General features: G+C 37.0%; 1 protein-coding gene across 1 annotated transcript in view; it reads left to right on the top strand.

The window, feature by feature from the left end:
- Nucleotides 1–22,755, top strand: part of CYP39A1 (cytochrome P450 family 39 subfamily A member 1) — an 83,433-nt gene that overhangs the window by 42,934 nt on the left and 17,744 nt on the right. The window contains exons 8-10 of the mRNA XM_006149083.3: nt 8,598–8,731; nt 18,872–18,967; nt 20,085–20,173. Coding sequence (XP_006149145.1) covers nt 8,598–8,731; nt 18,872–18,967; nt 20,085–20,173 — 319 coding nt within the window. The remainder of the gene's footprint in view (nt 1–8,597; nt 8,732–18,871; nt 18,968–20,084; nt 20,174–22,755) is intronic.

Genomic DNA, 22,755 nt, shown 5'->3' with positions numbered 1-22,755 from the left:
CTGCAGTAAAGTCTAGGAGTGCAAAAAAAAAAAAAAAAAGGATTGCTTGGTGAATTCATTAATATATTTCTCCAGTGTTTTTTGAATTCATCCAATGTCTCTAAAGAAATTTTTAGAGGAAACAAAATTTTTTGAAAAGATTTAGAATGAAATATGAGTTACTGCTGACTTATTTGCAATGTCTGTCTGTTAAGGGCCCTACCTTGCTGGAGTCACTTTGGATTTTAAGATTTAAAAAAAAAGTGATCTAAACCCCATCTCAGATTTCTAGAAATGTTTGGAGAAAGAAATGAGAGAGGCAGCAAGAGGTAGAAACTTGTATGTATGTCTTCTGGCCTTTTCCTGACTCCTGATTTCTGCATTTATTCTCATTTCCATTCTATTTTCCCTTCTGCATATTCTGCCTCTGTTTTGCATCCAGAACTTTATTATTAAAGTTAGGTGTAGGTTGACATTGTTAAAATATTTAAAATACAGGATATAGAAATCCGTAGCATCCAGAAACTACTTAAGATGAAAAGTCCTATCTGCCATTCAGCCCCCAGAGAACTTCCCTTGATCTTCTACTAGGTGATCTGCCACCTGCCGTGGAGCTGAACCTTCTCTTTCCTCCAGCCTTCTCTTCCTTACCTGTGAACTCCAGTAGCCCCGGTTCCTGTCCGCTTCCTGTGCAGAGCCCTTGACTCTCCTTGTGGCTCACTACGGACATTCAGGGTTTCTACCCAGGGCTTGGTGTTCTGGTATGTGCCTGTAGGCAGTAATTTTCTCCTTCCTTCCTTCCTTCTCTCATTTCTCTCAAGTATATTCTAGGAGAATTTTGAATTCCCTCATTCATTCTAAGTCAATGTCTAATATTTGTTATCTACTATTTAAACATGATATTTGTTACATTTAAATAATTGCAAAGGATGTCATTCTGGTATATCATCCACATCCTCTATTTTATGCATTTAATAAAATATTTAATTTCAACAAAATGAAAAATTTACAGATTTACTTTATTCAGTCATGAAAAATAGCTGTCATATAACCTAATTTCCAAAACTAGTCCTTACTATCAAACTAATCAACCCAATCCAACTTATTATTATTTTGGCATCATGATGTGTGTTCACTATTAGTTTACTTTCTTAAAAACACTTTAAATTGATATATAATAATTATATATATCTGTGGGGTACAATGCAATCTTTAGTGCAAGAATACAACATGTATTGATCAAATCTGGTCAGTTAGCATACCCAACATCCCAACCATCTGTCAATACTTTATGTTGGGGGGACCAGCAGTTAGCATAATGGCTATGTCACAGAACTCCCATGTAGTCGACTGCGGTTCGAGTCCTGGACCTGGTGGCTTAAACTCACGCCGGGCTAGTGTGTGAGTGCGTGCCCAAGATATCGAGAGGAGAATGGAGGAGAAGGGATTGTGGTGTGGTTTTCCCCCCTGGGGGGTGATTTCTTGCTTTCTGTCTCTCTTACTCTCTCTGTCTTTCTGGCAAGCACATGTGCACTATAGCAAAAACCTCTCCAAAAATAATAATAATAATAATAATTGTTAGATAATTGGGAATGTTTGAAGTCCTTCTTTTTGGTTACTTTGAGGTACACAATAAATTGTTTCTATTTTTTAAAATATTTTATATTATTTTTAAAATTTTTTATAAGAATTACTTATTTAATTTTATAAATTATTAATTTGCTATAGGGCATGCGTGCTCACCAGGGAGAGAGAGAAAGTAAGAAAGCAACTGCCAGGTATGAGACTAGAACCATGGTTGGCCTTATGGGAGTCCAGCGTCTTAACCACCATGCCACCTGCTGGCCCCCTGCCCTATTATATTTTTATAACAATAGAAATTATTCCTTTAGCACATCTATAATTTTGTTTCCATTAATCAGCATCTTTCTATTGCCCTTTCCCCCTTCTTTCCAGCCTATAGTAGTCGTTGTTCAACTCTTTTTCCAGGAGATCTTTAATTTCTAAATATGAGTGAGAACATGTGGTATTTATTTTTCTTTGCCTGGCGTATTTTACTTCACGTGATATACTCTTGCCTCATTCCTGTTACCTCACATGACAGAATTTTATTTTCTTTATTCATTTGTTATGGATACTTAGATTGATTCTATATTTTGCCTATTACAATAGTGCTGCAATAAATATTAGAGTACAAATATTTCAGTATACTTTCCTTTGGCTGTAGTGAGAAATCAAGCTTCTTTTCTTTTTTTTTTTTTTTAAAAAGTTTTTATGCCTTAGGGCATGTGTGCTCAGTGGAGAGAGTGAGAGAGACAGAGACAGTGAGAGTGAAAGTGAGAAGTCACCTGCAGTGGATGGCCACATAACAATCCCTTCTGCTTCGTTCACTTCCCAGGATCTTGGGCATGTACGCACATACACTCAGCATGATTTTCAAGCCACCAATCCAGGACTTGAACTGAAAGGACTTGGACTTGAATGGTCAGCCATGTGGGCATCCAGCAACTTAACTGTTGCATCATCTGCTGGCCCCAAACTTATTTTCTGACAGAAAAGATCTATCTTAATTTTTTGGTTCAGATAAATGTGTCAATATGTGTCGTGATACTCATCTCAGTTTTAAGTTCTGATTCTTAGGTGGACAAACACGGAAACCGATTGAACGGTTTTGTGAGCAAGGGTTAGCAGACAAGGAGATGAAATAAAACCTGCCTGTCTGTTTTCTTTTCTGTGCCTGTTTTACTTTACTTTCAAGGGCTTTTCTCTTGGAACTGCACTGTGCCCTGTCTAATTGCCCTTTTGTTTGGCTCCCAAGAGATATTTGTAACCTAAGGGGAAATGCACCAGAGTGAAAGTCAGGATTGTTGAGAGGTAAGACATTGTACTGTAAAGTGAAGAAAAGGTGATGTTAGGGAGGAGGGGAAGGGAACTGGACTGCAGTGTTTTCTTAGAGAGATCAGTTTTTACACAAGGATAAATATGAAAGTTGAGCATCAGGGCAAAAATTTCCTTAGTATTATCTGCACCAATAGGTATAAGAAGTAATTTGAAGACCAATATAGTAGAATATATTCTAAACAAAGAGAGGTTTTTCTCCCTGAGAGGTAGTCTACATTTTCCTTGTAAAATAATCATATGTTACAAAGTTGTTCAGATACTATGCTAGGTATTGTATACTTGACTTGATTGTATAAATTGTGTAGTGAAGACCATGCAGAACGTAGAGTACTTGTAAAATTAAAATGTTAGAATAAAACTTGGCCTGCGGAGTAATAGGAGGAACCGACAATGAAGGGCAAACTAGCAGTTTGTCCCCTCGATGCAGAGGCAAACGTTTTCAGTATAAGGCCTGATAGTATTTCAAGATTCATGGAACCTACCTTCATTGTTGCCACCATTTAAGTTTGTCATTGTAGTGTAAAAATAACCGCAAACAACATGTCAACAGATAGGTGTTGCTGTTTTCTAATAAAACGTTTATTTGCAAAATCAGGTGATGTGCTGCATTTGGCAAGCTGGCCGCAATGTGCCGACTCTGTCTCTTAGCTGTGGCCTCACATAAGGAAGGAGGAGAAGAGGGCCCAGTGCATGCAGCCACGTGGATGCTCATTCAGTGACTTTCAAGAGGCCCATATTCGTATTCCTGCTCAGATGAAAGCTATACCTTTGCAGCTGAAAAAATGATATAATTTTAGAACACTTCTGAAATCTGTCCAATTAGAAGTTCGATCAGCTAATCATCACATTTTCTGGTTTAATGATTCGTAATAAGAAACAAAACTCTGTTCATGCTGATAAAACCTAGTGTCTCTTAATGTCACTACATCCACTCTGGATTTCTGTTTTAAATCATAGTTTTAACCTACTAAGTACATTTTTCAAAGAAGAGATCATTTAAAAATTTGTGATAAGAAATCCTTTACTCTCAGAATATTTAATAAATAAAATCCAAGAATATCTTTTGCTTCTTTTAATCTAGCACTATAGTTCTTAAAGTGTGGTCCCTGGACCAGCAGCATCAATATCACCTGGGAATGTTCTAGAAATGCATATTCTTGGGCCCTACCTCAGACCTACTTAATGAAAAACTTCATATTTTGGAACAGTCTGTGTTTTAACTAATGTTCCTGATGATACTGATGCATAAGTAATGTTTATATACTATATCCCAAATTTTTCCAAATTCTTCATTTAAAGGCTTTCATCTTAGGGACCAGCAGTTAGTGTCCCGGACCTGGTGGCTTAAACTCATGCCGGGCGCGTGTGCATGCATGCCCAAGATCCCGAGAGGAGAATGGAGGAGAAGGGATTGCAGCATGGCCATGCCCTCTGGGGAGTGATTTCTCGCTTTCTGTCTGTATGTCTCTTTCTCTCTCTCTTCTGGCGAGCACACATGCCCTATAGCAAAAACCTCTCCAAAAATAAATAAATAAATAAATAAGACTTTCTCATTATTTCTCAGAAATGTTTTTTTTTATTTGACTTCTCTGCATCCCTCCCACTGCTCTTACACAGACTAAAAACTTCTTCATTAATCTCCCTTTCTGCCATTTTTAGACATTTATTTATTTGCTTATTTATCCATTTATTAATTTAGTTAAAATGTTGGTGTGCCTTCCATGAACTAGACACTGAGTTAGATACTGTGTACATCAAAGGGCAGAAGGAACAGATTCTGAAACACAAGAAATCACATTCTGTTGCGGTAAGCCCAACAACAAATAGTACACCAAATTATTTTATTTCAGATATTAATAGGCACTGTAAAGGCAATAAAGTGTCATGATAGTGATTAGGAAGGCATTAGTTGAAGTGGTTAGAAGAGGATTGCCTGAGATAGAGAGAGAGATGTTTTAGTTGAGGTCTGAAGGGTAAGAGGAAGCCGGCCTTCAAACAATTGGGGTGGGGGAGAGGAAATAATTATAATGGATACCAAGTCTTTGCTATTTGGTCGTCATAGTTGTGAAAGCTTTTCTTGTATCAACTATTTCAATCCTGACGACAACCTATAGGGCAGATACTTTCAATATTCCCATTTTATATTGTATTTTATTTTATTAATGGATATTTTTGCTATAGGGTGCTTGTGCTCGCTGGAGAGACAAATAAATACAGAAAGCTAGAAACCAACCCCAAGGGACTGATGGCTATGCCGCAATCCCTTCTCCTCCATTCTCTCTGGATTTGGGCACATATGCACATGTGTCTGGTGTAAGCTTTATGCTGTCAGGTCCAGGACTCGAACTGTGGTCGACTATGTGGGACCCCAGCAACATAACCAGTACGCCATCTGATGACCCCCAATAATCCCATTGTATAGGCTAGCAAACTGAGCACAGAGGAGTTGAGTAATTTATGGGTATCAATAGCCCCCAGAATTCAGTAAAAATGAGTTTAGAGGGATAGACAGGATTTAATTTGCCACAGTGAGATGTTGGATTTAATTCTGAATGCCATGAAGCCATTCAAGGGTTCTGACATTGTCTGATTTACATGGGGATTGTTGAGGAGTCAGGTGGGAGCAGGAGGCACAGTGAAGGCTATTACTGTGGGCCAGGTGAGAAGGGATGGTGGCTTGGACAAGAGTTGTAGCTTTGTAGAGATAGAGTGATATTAGAAGTAGGATCTGTTTTGTGGATAAGAACAAGTTTTGGTGATAGATTAAGACATTAAAAGGGAAATAGAGGCAAACAAAAATTGATTTTCTACTCACGCTTCTGACACTGACACCAAATGTATGATTTTTCCATACCAAGTTATTCTCCAGTTCTCTTCAGGCACCAACTGGTATCCTAAGCTCCTGGAGTTAGTTCAGACTCCACCAGTTAAGGGCTTAGCCCCACAATATTGCCCCCCGTGTCAGATGCTACATGCAAGTAGGAGATCTCCAGGTTACCCAAAGTTCTGTTTACTTGGCTGTTAACTGGGGGTTTTCCACAGCCCTCTCCTCTGGTTTGATAATTTGCTGTAACAGTTCATAGAAATTAGAGAAATACTTTAGTTACTACTTCAGGTTTATTATTAAGTGATATACATATACAGCCAGATAAAGATGAATGTAGGATGAGGTCTGGAAGGATCCCAAGTATGGTGCTCTGTGCTCCAAGCCCATGAATGTAGTCACTAACCCAGAAGTTTGCTGAACTCTTTTTTTTTTTTTTTTAGGACTTTTATGGAAGTTCCATTACATAGGCATTATTGATTATATCATTAGCCAATAGTGATTAGCTTAATCCCCAGCCTTTCTCCTCTTCAGAGATGTTGGAGAGGCAGAGTTGTAAGGTCCAACCCTCTAATCAGACAGTTGGCTCCTCTGACAACTATTTTTTTTTTTGAGAGGTTTTCGCTATAGGGCGCGTGCGCTCTCCAGAGAGACAGAGAGACAGAGAGACAGAAAGCAAGAAATCCCCCCCCAGGAGGGATGGTCACGCCACAATCCCTTCTCCTCTATTCTCCTCTTGGGATCTTGGGCACTCACGCACACGCGCCCGGCGTGAGTTCTAAGCCACCAGGTCTGGGATGCGAACCGCGGTCGACTACGTGGGAATCCAGTGACATAGCCATTACGCTAACTGCTGGTTCCCTGACAACTAACTATTAACCATCCTCCACATAGACTTATTATCTGTTCAGGTTTCATGTGGTTAAGGCAGTCAGATCTCACATGACCAACCCTAGGGTTCGAGTCCTAGACCCAGCAGATTGAGAAACAAGTCAGACACATGCATGCATGCCCCAAATCTTGACAGGATATAGGAATGGAAGAGACAAGATTGTGGCATGCTCCTTCCCCATGGGGGTTGCTTTCTCTCTTTTCCTCTCTCCCTATCTCTCTCTGATGAGCATATGTACTCTCTAGCAAAAGTTCTTAATAAGCATTTAAAAACTTAAAAAAGGGTTTATTATGAATAGCAAAAGAAGTTCCTCTTTCTTTTATCACTTAGGAAATTGCAAAGGTTTTAAGAGCTCTGTCCCAGAAACTTAAAAACAAATAAATATTTCTTATTATAATATCAAACAAAGACATCACAGATGACTCCTAGGTTTTGGACTAAAGCAACTGGACAAATGTTGTTACCATTGTGTGTGATGGCAAAACCAGGTAAGAAAGTCTTCATTTCATTGAGGAAAATGAAGAATTCTTTGTTGGTCAGTGTACTCTGGAGATGCCTTTAAGACATGTAAGCAGAACCATCAATTCAAGTAAATAAAAGTAATCTGAAGTTCAGAAAAGTGATCAAAACAGAATATAATTCTGGCTGTCACCAGTTTATTGATGGTTCTATGTATCAATAGAAAAGAGTTTGTTTGAATGCCCTAATCAGAGAATGTAGGTAGAGCTAAGAGGAGGGCCCAGAACTGAAACCTGGTTCTCTTGGGGCATAGTCAGTGGTTGGAAAAAGGAAAAGGAGCCTCCTGTCATAATCTCTGCATTCACCTGAGAAGGACATACTGAGACTTTGGGAGAGGCTGGACCCAATACCAACTCACCAAGTCTGCTCTAGCCACACTGAATTCCTTTTATCTGAACATGCTATTTATTTTCTTCCATCTCTTCTTTTGCTCAGATTTTACTTCTTCAGAAAACCTCTTCGACACCTCCTTTCGCCGTTCTGGTCACTGTCACCACTGTGTCCCTACAGAATGCTGCACGTTTTAATGTGATGGTCACTGATCATGTTAACTACTTTTAGTTCTTTGTCCTTATCAGACTCTCAAGAACCAGGGCCATACCATCCATTTTTATAGTTGGCATTGGTAAACTGCACAGAGATTCTCAATGAATACCTATTGAATGAGTGAGTGAAAGAGTTCCTCAGACCCAGTATCAAGTTAGTGTTAAATCTTTCTCCCTAATCTGTAGATTTTTCTCCCAATAAAGTTTTCCAGAAAAGAATAACTTTATTAGCTATGGAACAAAAGCAGGTTAGAAAGATGTGTTATCTGGAATCATTCTTAAATCCCCCTGATAATATTAGAACTAAGAATAATAAATAGACACCACCTTGTACTGAACACTTATCCCAAACTAGGCACTGCTCTAAATGTATGTGTCATTCATAAACTAATCCACAAATAAAACCTCGGAATTTCTTATTTTATCATTGTCTGGACAAAGCACTTATCCTTTCTTCCATTTTAGAATGTAAAGTCATTTTAAGGAGTAAGACCTCCAAAACTTAAATTTCTTGTATTTCCTACTATGCTTAAAGCTTTGCTCCCTTCAAAATGCCACCCCCCCCAAAAAAAATTGTTCATTAGATTTAGTTAATGATAATCTGTGGCATATGCATAAATTTCACTTTTCAGTAAAGAATTCATAATTCTAACCATGACTTTTTATTTTTTTTTGCTAATTATTTGCTATTATAGATAAGAAATAGATCATGGAAAAAGAAAAATTTCATGTTTTTTCCTTGAGTAGGATTAGAATTTAGACGGGAAAGAATGAGATGAGGGAAAAGAGAACACATTTTTTCTATGCTGTCAAATGCAGTATTTTACCTGTGTTTATGAACTTATATGAAATCACTTTCTGATCTCTTTAGTCCATCTTTTTTTTTTTTCTTTCTCATTTAGAAAAGGTTTTTTTTTTTTCTTTCTTTTTTAAACAGGTAAAGATAAGATTAAAGTATCTGAGGATGAATTGAAGAAACTCCCTTTAATTAAATGGTGTGTTTTGGAAAGTATTCGTTTAAGTGGCCCTGGTATCCTTGCTAGAAAAGTGATGAAGCCGGTTAAAATTTTGGTAAGCTTTGGTTTTGTTTTAAAATAATCTTTTAGAAAATGATAAGTACATATTTTTCTCATCTACTTTATTTTTTCGCATTGGATTGGCATTTTATTATTATATTTATTTTTTAAGAGTTAATTATTTATTTTTATTTATTCATTCGTTTATTTTAATTTGACCAGAAAGAAGACAGAAAAAGAGAGGGAAAACAAGAAAGTAAGCCACTAAGTCCAGGACTCGAACCATGGCTGGCCATGTGGGAGTGTCCAGAGCCTTAACCACAATGCCACCTGCTGGTCCCCAAATTTATATTTATTTTTAATTGATAAAAATTGTGTATATGTATGATGTATATGTTGTTTTGAAATATGTGTACATTGTGGAGTGACTAAATCAAGCTAATTACCATATGCATTACCTACGGACATTTTTTTTTTGGTGTGAGCACTTAAAATCTACTCTTATCAATTTTCAAGAATACAATATATCATAATAATTATAGTCACCATATTGTACAATAGGTCTTTGCACTTAATATTCCATCTAACAGAAATTTTTCATCCTTTGACCATCAAGTACCCCATGTACCCCCCAACCCTAATCTCAGCCCTGGTAACAACCCTGGTACTCATTTCTTCTTTGAGTACCTTTTTTAGATACCATCTATAAGTGAGATCATGGCACTTTATGTCTTTTTATGCATGGCTTATTTCACTTAATGTCCTCTGGATTCATCCATGTTATCACAAATGCTTTCAACATACTGACTTACTTTCCTTTAGGTATTGTATATTAGGGGTGTTCAAATATTCACAGAAAATGCATATTATGAAAAACTATGCTTGGAATTCAAAAATTCAGTGAGTACCAAGGTAAATTCATTCTTTAATTCCAGTTTTTCATGAAGTTTTGAAGTCCTCACTTTTATCCACTAGTGAAATTGCCGGATCATACGATAGTTCTACTTTCAATTTTTTGAGGAACTTACAACTTTTATTTTAAAAATTATTTATTGGGGCTGACAGGTGGCATGGTGGTTAAGGGTGCTGGACTCCCACATGGCTGACCATGGTTTGAGTCCCTGCCCTGACAGTTTGCTTTCTCACTTTCCCTCTCTCTCTCTCTCTCTCGCTCTGTCCCTCTCTGGTCAAATTAAAATTAAAAAACAGAGTTAAAATTTTATTTAATTTTGTTTATTATTATTATTATATTTCAGTTTGATACAGGCACTCACCAGAGAAAGAGAGAGTGAGAAAGCAAGCTGCCAAGTCTGAGACCTGAACCAAGGTTGACCATGTGGGAACGCAGCACCTTAACCACCACAACACCCACTGACACTACAAATTTATATTCCCATTAACAGTGTACAAGGGTTCCCTTTTGTCCACATCCTCATCAACCCTTAGCTTTCATTTATTTGATAATAGCCAATCTAATAAGTGTGAGATGATGTCATTGTCGTTTTGATTTGCATTTCCTTGATGATTAATGATGTTAACGTTTTTTCATATACCTGTTAACTATTTTTTTGTCTTCTTTAGAGAAATATCTACTCAGATCCTTAGTCTATTTTTAATAAGGTTTTTATTTTGTTTTGCTTTGTTTTTCACTGGAAATCTTTGTTTTTAACTGAAGACTGGCATCAAGTTTATTATTATCTTTTGGTAAATATTTCAGATCTTTTCAGAGAATGTTGTCTAATAAGGTCATTTTACTATTGAGCTGCTTGAGTTCTTAACATGTTTTGGATTTTAACCCCTTTTCAGATATATGGTTTGAAAATATTCTCTTCCATTTTATAGGTTGTCTGTTGACTGTTGATTTTTCCTTGGCAGTGCAGAAGCTTTTCTGGTTTTGTTTCTTTTCTTCAGATTTTGCCAGAAGGTGTTGCACTTGTGTGTGTGTGGGGGGGGGCGGGCAGAAAGTATGAAAGCAACCCTCATGGAGGATGATCATGTCATAATACCTTCTCTTCCATTTCTCCTCTCAGGATTTTGAGTTTGCATGTACACACATCCAGTGTGTATTCCAAGTCACCAGGTTTGGGATTCTAACCACAGTGTTGACCATGTGGAATCTAGCTGCCTTAACCCATGCCTCAGACTGGCCTGCTTTTCAGTTTAATGTTATCTCATTTGTCCATTTTGCATTTTACTGCCTGCGGTTTGGCCATCATGTCAAAAAAATATATATATATCATTACCCAGACCAATGTTTTGAAGCTTTTCCCTATTGTATTTTTCCATTTGTTTCATGATTTTAGGTTTTACTTTTAATTCTTCAATCCATTTTGAGTTGGTTTTGTATATGGTATGAGATAAGAGTCTAATTTCATTCTCCTGCATATGGATAGCCAGTTTTTCCAATACCATTCATTGAAGAGACTATCCTTTCTCCATAGTGTATCCTTGGCACCTTTGTCAAAAACTAATTGACTATAAATCCATGAATTAGTTTCTGACCTCTGTAATCTATCCCACTGACCTATGTGTCTGTTTTTTATACCAATACCATTCTGTTCTGATTGCTCAAGTTTTGAAATATATTTTGAAATTAGATAGTGTGATATCTCCAGCTTTGTTCTTTTTGTTCAAAATTGCTTTGGCTATCCAGAGTCTTTTGTGGTTGCTTATGAGTTTTTGGATTTTTTTCTCTATTTCTGTGGAAAAATGACATTGGAACTTTGATAGTATATATTATTATATAATTACTTAAATTTCATTAAGCAGTAAGTGACCCTGGAATGGGTTTTTAATAAGAGCTATATAGAAACATTTCATTGATCTAGATATGTATTTGTTGGCAACTATTTAAGCTAAAATATAATCTTTTAGTAATTATTTTAGCTGTTTGATTTTATATCAGAATTAGTATAATCTTACTTAGATAAGCAGTGGATTATATGGCTTTTTGTCTACTGTTTCAACTCAACAATTATTCTTGAGCAGTAATAGACTGAGGAATTCAGGATGTGAAAGAGAATTATTCTGAATAACTACAAGATAATTTAAGGCTACAAGTTACAAATATGGAATCAGATAGCAGGAACACCATATAGATAACCTCAGCTAATATTTTAGGTCAGCACTTGAATGGTAGGGGAGATAGCTTTTCTACTTTTCGGTGAATGGAGTAGGAAAAACTTTACAAGTGCACCATGAAGAGATATGTGCACATGGCAGACTTTCAGTTAAATATTTGAATTAAAACAAAGGGTTTTAATTTTTTTTTGAGAGTTTGTTTTTTGTTTTGTTGTTTTTGTTTTTTGTTTTTGCTATAAGGTGTATATGCTCACTGGAGAGACAGAGAGAGACAGAAAGTGAGAAATCACCCCCCAGGGGGGATGGTCATGCCACAATCCCTTCTCCTCCATTCTCCTCTTGGGATATTGGGCATGCATGCCATGCACCCAGCATGTTTTAATCTGCTGGTCCAGGACTTGAACCATGGTCAAATACATGGGAGTCCAGCAATGTAACCATTACATCTGCTGGTTCTATAGCACAAAATTTTTTTTAAAAAATTTGATTTAGAGTCTGCATTTCCAGATAGATCACATTTAGCAAGTCCTTCATTCTCATTTGCCTTTTATATACACAACTTGAGATTCATACAGAAACAAAAGGAAACAGTTTGGTTAACTGATCTTATATATAATTATAGTAATTCATTTTAGTGGGATTTTAACTGTTTTATATTTTTTACTTATTTATTTTCTAGAGAAAGATTTTTGCTATAGGGCACATGTGCTCACCAGAGAGGCAGAGAGACAGAAAGCGAGAAAACATCCTGGGGGGGGAGGGGATGGCCACGCTGCAATCCCTTCTCCTCCATCCTCCTTTCAGGATTTTGGGCACACATGTACACATGCTTGGTGAGAATTTCAAGCCACCATGCTGAAACTCGAACTGTGTTCAACTATGTGGGAGTCCAGCAATGTAACCATTGTGCCATCTGCTGGTCCCATAGCACAAAGTTTTTTTGAAAACAATTTGATTTAGAGTCTGTATTTTCAGATAGATCACATTTAGCAATTCCTTTACTCTTATTTGCTTTTTTTATACACAACTTGAGATTCATACCAAAACAAAACAAACAGTATGCTTAACTGATCTTATATGTGATTATAGAAATTTTTTTTAGTGGGATTTTAACCGTTTTTGAATTTAAATAGTCAAATTATTAAATAATTTAAACTATGAGCATTACAAAATTGGCTTTGAGGCAGATAGTAGGCCCACAAGCATGGTGAGCGTCCCTAAAGCTCACCAGACCTTCTGTAAGAAGTGTGGCAAGCACCAACCTCATAAAGTGACACAGTACAAAAAGGGCAAGGATTCTCTGTGTGCCCAGGGAAAGTGGCGTTATGACAGGAAGCAGAGTGGCTATGGTGGACAGACTAAGCCTATTTTCCGGAAAAAGGCAAAAACTACAAAGAAGATTGTGCTGAGGCTTGAATGTGTTGAGCCCAACTGCAGATCTAAGAGAATGCTGGCTATTAAGAGATGTAAGCATTTTGAACTGGGAGGAGATAAAAGAAAGGGCCAAGTGATCCAGGTCTAAGCCTCATCTTTTCTACTAAGAAGATGACAAAATCTCGAGGTGAATGTTCACCTCATTTGATTACAGTTGGTCTATTTGTAAGGGAGTAAAGTAATCAATAAAATTCCCCTTTCGGGGAAATTTGATTCACGGTAAAACAAACAAACAAAAAAAACAAAAAAAAACAGCTTTGATAGGAAATAGTCAAACAACTTGGTGCAATTACACAAAGCAATATTTTTAAAGAATTATTTTATTTACCTTTATTCATTATTATTACTATTTTAATTTGACCAGAGTGGGACAGAGTGAGAAAGTGAGAGAGAGGAAAAGTGAGAGAGCGAGCTGCCAGGCCCAGAACTAGAACTGCAGTCAGCCATGTGAGAGTCCAGCGCCCTGACCCACCATGTCGCTTGCCAGCCCCAGAAGAATATTCTTATACCCTGAATATTACTATAATTTTATGAACTCTTATTAAGCCCCCTTTATATTTTGGTTAGTACATAATTAGCTGAATTACAGCATAGTTATTTATCTGTCAGTTGGTATCTTGATTTTTATAAGCATTATAGATCTTATATATCTTTTGATAGATTTAATACTAAATATTCATTCTGACACTTCTGTAGTTTTTAAGTTTGGGTTTTCAGTTATATATTAGTATGACCCATGGACAGCCACGTGGGAATCCAGTGCCTTAATTGTCATGCCACCTGCTGGTCCCCAGGGTAATTTTTTTTTTTTTTTCCTAGAGAGAGATTTTTGCTATAAGGGTATGTATGCTCACCGGAGAGACAGAGAGGGAAAAACTGAGAAATCTCCCCATCCCAGGGGTGATGACCATGCTGCAATCCCTTCTCCTTCATTCTCTTGGGATTTTGGGCACACATGCACATACCCCCAGTGTAAGTTTCAAGCTGCCAGGTCCAGGACTTGGACCACGATTGGCCATGTAGTCAATGCTTTAATGTGTCTTGCGCCTTAACCACCATGCCACCTGCTAGCCCAGGGTAAATTAATTTAATATTTAAAGAATACGCAGAGATTCAGGTAAAGTACTATTATCACATAGATTAACAAGGACAGGGTGTAACTAAACAAGTTTGTAGGGTAAAATAACAGCACAGAAAAATCGTTAACAACATACATGTTTTAAAAATTTTATTTATTATTATTATTTATACATTCAATCACTATACATCATTTAGATTGTAAAGAGATTTTACCCAGCATGATACACATCTCAGTCCAGTTGAGAATACTATACACATCCTCATCAACAGCTAACAAACCATATCTGTGTCTTACAAATATCTTATCTCTCCTTATTTTCCCCCTAATTTCCTTTCCTGTACTCTTCCCTCTTTCCAGTTTGTCTCTAATGTCCACAACAATTTTTAATGCTTTTATGTTCCCCAGTCTTTTAGTCTCTATCATAGAGTGTGGATGGTTGGTATATGTTAAGCAGAGACATATAATGTCTCTCTTTCATAGCCTGACTTGCTTCACTCAGCAATGAATCTTCCATATTTGTCCACTTTCTACCAAATGCCAGGGCCTTTTTTTTTTATGGCTGAATAATGTTCCACGGAGTATATGTGCCACACTTTTTCAATCCATTCATCCATTTTTGGACATTTGGTTTGGTTCCATGTCTTAGCAATCATGAATAGTGCTACAGTAAATACAGTTGGGCAAGCACTTTTCTGACTGAACAGTCTCCTGTCCTTTAGGTAGATACCCAGAAGTGGAATTGCTAGACCATATGGTAGTTCTATTTGAAGGTCTTTGAGGAACCTCCATATTGTTCTCCACAGTGGTTTGATCAATTTACATTCCCACCAACAATGTAGAAGTGTTCCCCTTTCTCCACATCCCCACCAACACTTAACTATTTTTTGTTTTTTTAGTCTTTGCCATTCTGACTGGGGTTAAGTAGTATCTCATTGTGGTTTTGTTCTAAAAATTTGTATTAAAGCACATGAAAGGCCAGTGAAATTGATATTCTTATCAATTATGGCTAGAAACATTCTTTGTTACAAAAATTGAGAAAACAGTTGTATTAATAACCTTAAGAATATTTGTACTCTATTTCTTTTGAAGACGTGTTAAAAGAATTTACATGAAAAGTACCTGGTGAAAAAAATGCTCATGATGGCATTATCTATTATAATAAAAAAGCAGGAAATTATTAAATTTGTTGCAGTTTTTTTTTCTTTTTTTTGGAGAGGTTTTTGCTACAGGGCGCATGCGCTCGCCAGACAGAGAGAGAGAGAGAGACAGAGAGATAGAAAGCGAGAAATCACCCCCAGGAGGAATGGCCACGCCGCAATCTCTTCTCCTTCATTCTCCTCTCGGGATCTTGGGCACGCATGCACACACGCCCAGCATGAGTTTTAAGCCACCAGGTCTGGGACGCGAACCGCGGTCAACTACATGGGAGTCCAGCGACATAGCCATTACGCTAACTGCTGGTCCCAAATTTGTTACAGTTTAATTTACCCGAAGAAAGAGTAAACAGCTATTGAGAGGGAAATTATTCACAATGAATATATAATGAGAAAAAGAAAAAAAAATAGTACTGTTATAATGTTAAGAGAACAAAATTTTATTATTAAAAATAGATTATTTAGAGGCCAACAAATGGTGTAGCATTTTATTAGGTTAAAGTACTGGAAGAGATTTCAGCCTACTAGTGAAGAATTTTGGGTGTTAGAACTCTGGCTGTTTTCTTTTGAAGTTCTATTTTTCTGAAATTTTTGTAGAGCTCAGTTTTTACTATACAAATGACTAAATTTTTTGTTTTTTTAATATACTTTTTGGGGGGGCCAGCAGATGGCCTAATGGTTATGCCACTGGATTCTCAAATGGCCAACCATGGTTTGAGTCCTCGACCTGGCAGCTTGGAATTCACACCTGGCAAGTGTGTGTGCATGCCCAAAATGCCAAGAGGAGAATGGAGGAGAAAGGATTGTGGTGTGGCCATCTCCTCCCACCTCTCCTCCCCACTGGGGAGTGATTTTTCACTTTCTGTCTCTCTGGCAAGCGCATGCACATATGCTATAGCAAAAAAATCTCTCTTTATAAACAAAAACAAAAACTTTGTGGTAACTGACTAACCAGCAAAGCTTCTAGCCAAGAGCTCAGAGGAGAAGCTGTGTGCTTTGGACCTCCTTTTACCCAAGAGGACTTCAAAAAGTTCATGGAAAAAATGAAATTATACAAGTTTATTCTGGTGAAAAATTTTGAAGCCCATGTGTAGGTATTTATTTTCCATGATCTTTTCCTTTGTAGATGCTTTGCCTTTGTAAGATTTTTCTTTCCTCCCCCTCAAGATTTTACATTCTATGCACCCACTTACCTCTCTTGAGTAACTCTCTTGAGTTACAAGAGAGTCCTGTTTTCACCTCTTCAAAGAAACCTCAACTCCAGATTAGTAGATGAAGCTTATTTGGCCTTACTATATCCCCATGAGGTGAGTTGGCCAGACTTAATTCTGTCTATCTGAAGGATAAGGTTATTGCAGCAGAGAGAAGTTGTGATTTCTTATTGCCAGTTACCTATGTTCAGGCCCTATGACGGTCTCTCTCTTGATCTTTCTCTTCTTCTGTTATGTAGTCAAAGATAAGGACTACTTGGACTGGGCATGATGATATCCACTGGTCCAGAGGGCTTATTTGATTACAGCTAGCTCTAACTTTCCTTTCTGCCCTTCATCAGTCTGGCATTTGCCTCTATGCCATGGGAACGTCTTGTCTTTCCCCTGTTGGCTATGTTAATTCTATTACTGAGTATCTAGAAGTGTCCTTTTCTCTGCCAGCCTCATCTGTAGGCTATAGCAGTCTGCAGTCTCCATGTCATAATCACAGGTCAGCAGTAATTGAAGAGGACTGTGGGTGGGAAGGGAAAAGGCAGCAGTCATCCAGCCTGGAGGCCTATCCCCTGACTTCCCCCAGCCCTGCCCTAAATTTACATCAGGGCCCTTTGTGATTGTTTTCAGAGTCATTCAGGACCTCTCCAGCTTCAGTTCCAGCAAAGGAAAAAAAAAAAAAATTGAACCGATAGGATTGAGACCTCACAGGTCTCCTTCTACTGCAAAGATAGTAGGAAAGCACCAACAAAAGTCTAATTCTATTCCCAGTTTAAGATCTCCCCCCAATGCTCTTGGTACTGAAGTTGCCAAACCACAAGCAACTCTCAGCACCTACTGAAGTCAACAGGTTGAAAAATGATAACACCACCCAATAATCCACACCTGCTACTGTGAACTGTCATCTTTTTTCTCGTAAGGTGATTATGTTTTGATTATGTAAGCCTAAAGTAAGTGTTCTGCAAATATTTGGAGGACATTTCAAAATTTTACAGGGTTCAATAGATGTAGTTTATGACTGTCAATAGGAATTACCTAGTACATAGCTTCAGCTCAGTAGAGTTCATAGCTTTTTTTTTTTTTTTTTTTTTTTATACTTTGTTTTTTATTATAAATTTTTTTTCTCATCACAACACACATATGAATTTTCCATCCAAAATACACTGTGCATTGGCTCAATCAAGCACATCAACATACATGTTCTCGGCAGATGATTTCCCAATTCCCGTGTCCTGCATACCTTGCCTTTTGTTTTGCCATCCTAGATTCCCCATTAGAGTTCATAGCTTTTTAGCAACTGCACAATTTGGGAGATCTTTTAATCCTGGGGTTCCTGAACATGGTAATGATAGGGAGATTTTAGGAAATTTTTTTTAGTTCTTGATATAGTTAATAGATCATAAAAATGACAATCTAAGTCTGGAAAGAGAACGAAGACTTTGCTGCGTGAGGAAACCCATTGTTTATTCTCAGTCCTATGACCACTGCAACCTCAAATGTGAACCCGACCAAACAAGTACGTAATATGTGCTTTTTGCTGTATCATCCTAACCAATTGCCTTCAAATTCTTCCTGCCCTAAATATTATTGGTAGATTACAAAAAGAAGATGAAGAATCCACTGCCCTTGCCCTGGCATTACCATCAGTGTCCCCGTGGACAGGACACCCACTGCTCTGTCCTCAGAGATACTATAGCTGCTGTCCCTGTCTCAGAGTTATTTTTTTCTGGTCTACAGTCTAAGTATCTACCATGGTTTCCATCATCAAGAACACTGACTATAAACCTTAACATTGAATATCAAAACTGCATTAGAATGCACTAATAGTAGTTTCTAAAATGTTGACATTTATCTAATATTTCCTTCTAATGTAACCAAATACATTTCATATATATATGTGTGTGTGTGTGTACGTGTGTGTATATATACATATATATATGTGTACACATACATATATATGATGTAATTGTGTATATATACATATATACACACACACACACATATATATATATGATGTAATTGTTAATAAGAATTAGGAATCAGTCATTTCCCAAGGTGGGAAATACAAATTACTTGCTTAGGAAAGAGTTAGATTTTCATGCCACCCATTATAAATTGTATATGTCTTTACCATATGCTATATTTTCATCTACAGTATGGATGTAGCATTGTTTTTAGAAACACAAATTCTCTTTAAATCATATTTCAAAAACAATGACTTGGAACTGATTTTTCTCTCACAGAATTATACTGTTCCTTCTGGTGACTTGTTAATGTTGTCTCCATTTTGGCTGCATAGAAATCCAAAGTTCTTTCCTGAACCAGAATCATTCAAACCTGTAAGTCATCACTTTCAATATAAATTATCCTTTGCTTTTAATCTATTTTTATGCTAGAAGTATGAATTTATTAATTAACTAGTAGTATATCATTAAACAGCACACTTCTCTGCTAACTAAGAACAAAATTAGGTACAAGTATAGATTAGATTTGCAATATAGATGACACAACATTTGCAAGTCAAATAGGAAAGTTTTTGGAATAAGCTCCTCCAGTTTTATTGATTGATTGATTGATTGATTGATTTATGAAGATTTTTGCTGTAGAGCATGTGCACTCACCAGAGAGACAGAAAAAGGCAGAACGTGAGAAATCGCCCTCCAGGGAAGATGGTCAGACCACAATTCCCTCTTCTCTCAGAATTTTGGGCACACATGTACACACACCCACCATAAGCCACCAGGTCCAGGACTCGAACCATGGTCAACTACATGGGAGTTCAGCTATATAACCATTATACCATCTGCTGGTCCCCCTCCAATTTTAAAATAAATTTTATCTGAAACTAGAAAGTTGTGTTAAAGTAAATATGCCTGGTTCTGAAAAAAGACTTATTTCATGTTCCTAAAGCAATTGCTTCTGTTATGTTTCCAAACAGTATAAAAAATAAAAATGAAGCAAATTAAAACCATGATCTGCTATCACTTAGAATTGCAGTTACAGGACTGAACAGAACCTTAAGAACCTTCTTCTCTGCCTTTAGGTAAAACTGTTGAAAATGACACCATATGTATTCATTCTACATCCCAGGCGTTCTTTAACAGGAAGGGTTGTCAGTGTCTTATTACTGAATGTATTACCAAGAGTGATTTTATGATGAAGCTCAGACCTTATTAATAACTATTCTTCCTCTTCTTAGGTAAATTCTATAGTTGATTTACATTATCATTTATATTTACTACTTAACAGAATCCTTCTTAAACCTTTTCATTTATAAGTTCATGTTCTACAAACACAATTGTGTCTGATATTAATAACAGGTTGGAAAAGATTACGAGCAACTCTACAACTTTATATGCAAGGATTAGCTGTGCAAGGTCATTTTTAGCCTAGAGAAATAAAGTTAAGCTTATTTATGTAAGACTGATTTAGGAAAAAAATGTTTTCTTCCCACAGGAACGCTGGGAAAAGGCAAATTTAGAGAAGCTTGCTTTCTTGGACTACTTCTTGGCATTTGGAAATGGGAAGTACCAGTGTCCTGGAAGGTCAGTGAGATAGCTAGGCCACATATATCCAGAAAGTCTGTAGAAAGACAAAAGCTCTAAGAGTTGACCTTTCTTTTCATTATCAAACTAAAAGGAAATCTAGGAGAGTATATTATTATTATTTTGCTTTGCCTGTGTTGTGCAATGTCTTTGTGGGAATAGCTAAAGTGGCTTCTGATAAAAGACTGTATGAGAAGAAAGTATTTTATTTCTGGATGCCAGATAAAAGTATGGTTTATGGTTCAATGTTCAGCCTTTATGCAAGAATCATTGCAGTGGCTTGAATGCTATATACTTTTAAAAACAAAGGTAGAATAATATTTATTTGACTGTAATGTTATCATGGACATATATTGGGGTGAATAACATCTTCAAGTTGAAGCATAGCAATATTTACTACGTGTTTTTTTGTTAACTGAGTTGGTTTGGTTTTCTAAAACCTATCCTTTGATACCTTTTATAGTTAAAGTAATCTGGCACCTAGGACCCCTCTTCATTGTCATACCCTGTTTTAGTGCAAGTGTTTGTTGTTTAATGAAAATTACTTTTATGTTATGTTTATTTATTTAAGCAGAACATAGTGTTGGTGTGTGTGTGTGTGTGTGTTTTAAAGAGATTTTTGCTAAAGGGCATGTGTGCTCACCAGAGAGACAAAAAACAAGAAATCACCTCCCAGTGTGGATGGCCATGCTGCAATCCCTTCTCCTCCATTCTCCTCTCAGGATTTTGGACACACATGCCCATGCACCCAGCGTGAGTTTTAAACTTTTGGGCCTGGGACTCAAACTGAAGCCAACCACATGGGAGTCCAGTGATATAACCATTACGATATCTGCTGGTCCCAGGACTTAGATTTTTTAAAATATCTTACTGTGTTAGGCCCTCTTCTAAGTGATAGGGGTAGTGTAGTGAGAAACAGTCATCCCCCTGACTTCATAGAATGTACAATCCACGTTAAATAAGTCTCATTTTTTCCCTGGAGATGATTCTGTTGGAGAAACTTTGTACCTATTTGTAAGAAGATCCCACTCAATGAATTTCCAAATGCTTTAATTCTTATATTTATAAAAATGGTAGTTTTCTTGATTTAAGAAGTTAGCCATCTTATGTTGTTTGAACAGTAATGCCAATCCATATTTGTAATTATTACTTACTCCACAGCATCCATTTTATCTTTCCTGTTTTGTGTGTGTTTTGGTATCAAAATGTTTTTAGTCATTTATACCTCATCTAAAGTGGTTTTTAGTCTTAGCCAACTATGGAAATTCTATTCTCCTTTTAGAAGTTATTCTGGAAATTTAAACCTTAGTAAATTGGTGTCTGGTATTTCCCTAGAAATAATGTTTGTCCTAAGGTAGGTCATTGACTTAAACTGGCCAATCATACTGAAAGGAGAGACTTCCTGTTATGGTTAAGTGATAGACCCCCTTCATTGTTTCTCATGGGACCTGAACAAAAAAACAGTTAATACTAGCAAGTTCAAGAGGAATAAGGCATCTGATGGTGTAGTCAATAGACAGCAGAGCAGAAATATGGAAAGGACCTGGTCTAACTATCACTGAACTCAACAGTTTTGAGGAACTCATCTACTTCCCAATCCTTTGGATAATAAATTCCCTTATTTATTTCTTAAGCTATTTTAGTTGAGGATTCCATCTGTTTAGATTGGAAACAGGCTATCAACCAAACAAGTCCAAAGCTGAACATTGTAATTGAGTGTCAGATATTTTAGGGGCATAGTGTAACAAACAATAAAAATAACAACAAAAAAAAACTATCATGCTCATCTTGCCTCTCATATTAGTTTCACTTTAGAGAAATAGTTCTTAGACCAATAGCAAATATATAGTTTTTGTTGCCTACTAAGTTCAATGATCTAAAATAGTATCTGTTACTTTTTTCAGATTACTTTGTATATATTCCCAATAACAACTAAAGGATTTACTATAATCATATTTGACACTGAGCTAGAAAAGCAATCCCCAACCTTCTTGGCACCAGGGACCAGCTTTGTGGAAGACAATCCTTCTATGGATTGGGAGGACGGGGGTGGTTCCAGGATGACACAAACACATCACAGCCACCATGAACCCTCTTTCCACTACCATATTTCAGTGTACAGTGAAACAATCACACACAATAGGTTTCACACTCCTTTGAAAATTCAGTACCACCACTGATCCAACAGGGGTGGAACCCAGATGGCAATATGAGCAATGGGAAGTGGCTGCAAACACAAAGCCTCATTCACTTGCCTGCTGCCCACCTTCCACTGCACAGCCTGGCTGGGGCAGGCAACAGGCTACAGGACTGGCACCAGTCCATAGCCTGGCCCCACAATAGACCAGGGACCAACATCAGTCTGCAACCCAAGGTTTGGAGACTCTTGAGCTAGATTTTAAAACACAGACTGAAATGTTTAGTAATGAAGCATATAACATAGGCCAGTGGTCAAGGATCTCATGATAACTGTTATTTTTAAGAAGAGCTATTACTATCTTCAATGATAGCTTCTGAAGCTAAGAAACATTTGCTAGAATTTGAAAGCATTGGGCATAATAAAGGGGACTATGACTCCACAA

Source organism: Tupaia chinensis, unplaced genomic scaffold, assembly GCF_000334495.1.
Source record: "Tupaia chinensis unplaced genomic scaffold, TupChi_1.0 Scaffold000252_1, whole genome shotgun sequence".
In the NCBI taxonomy this organism is placed as follows: Eukaryota; Metazoa; Chordata; class Mammalia; order Scandentia; family Tupaiidae; genus Tupaia; species Tupaia belangeri.
Note: the sequence above shows the minus strand (reverse complement) of the source record. Positions and strands in the feature narration are given on the sequence as shown.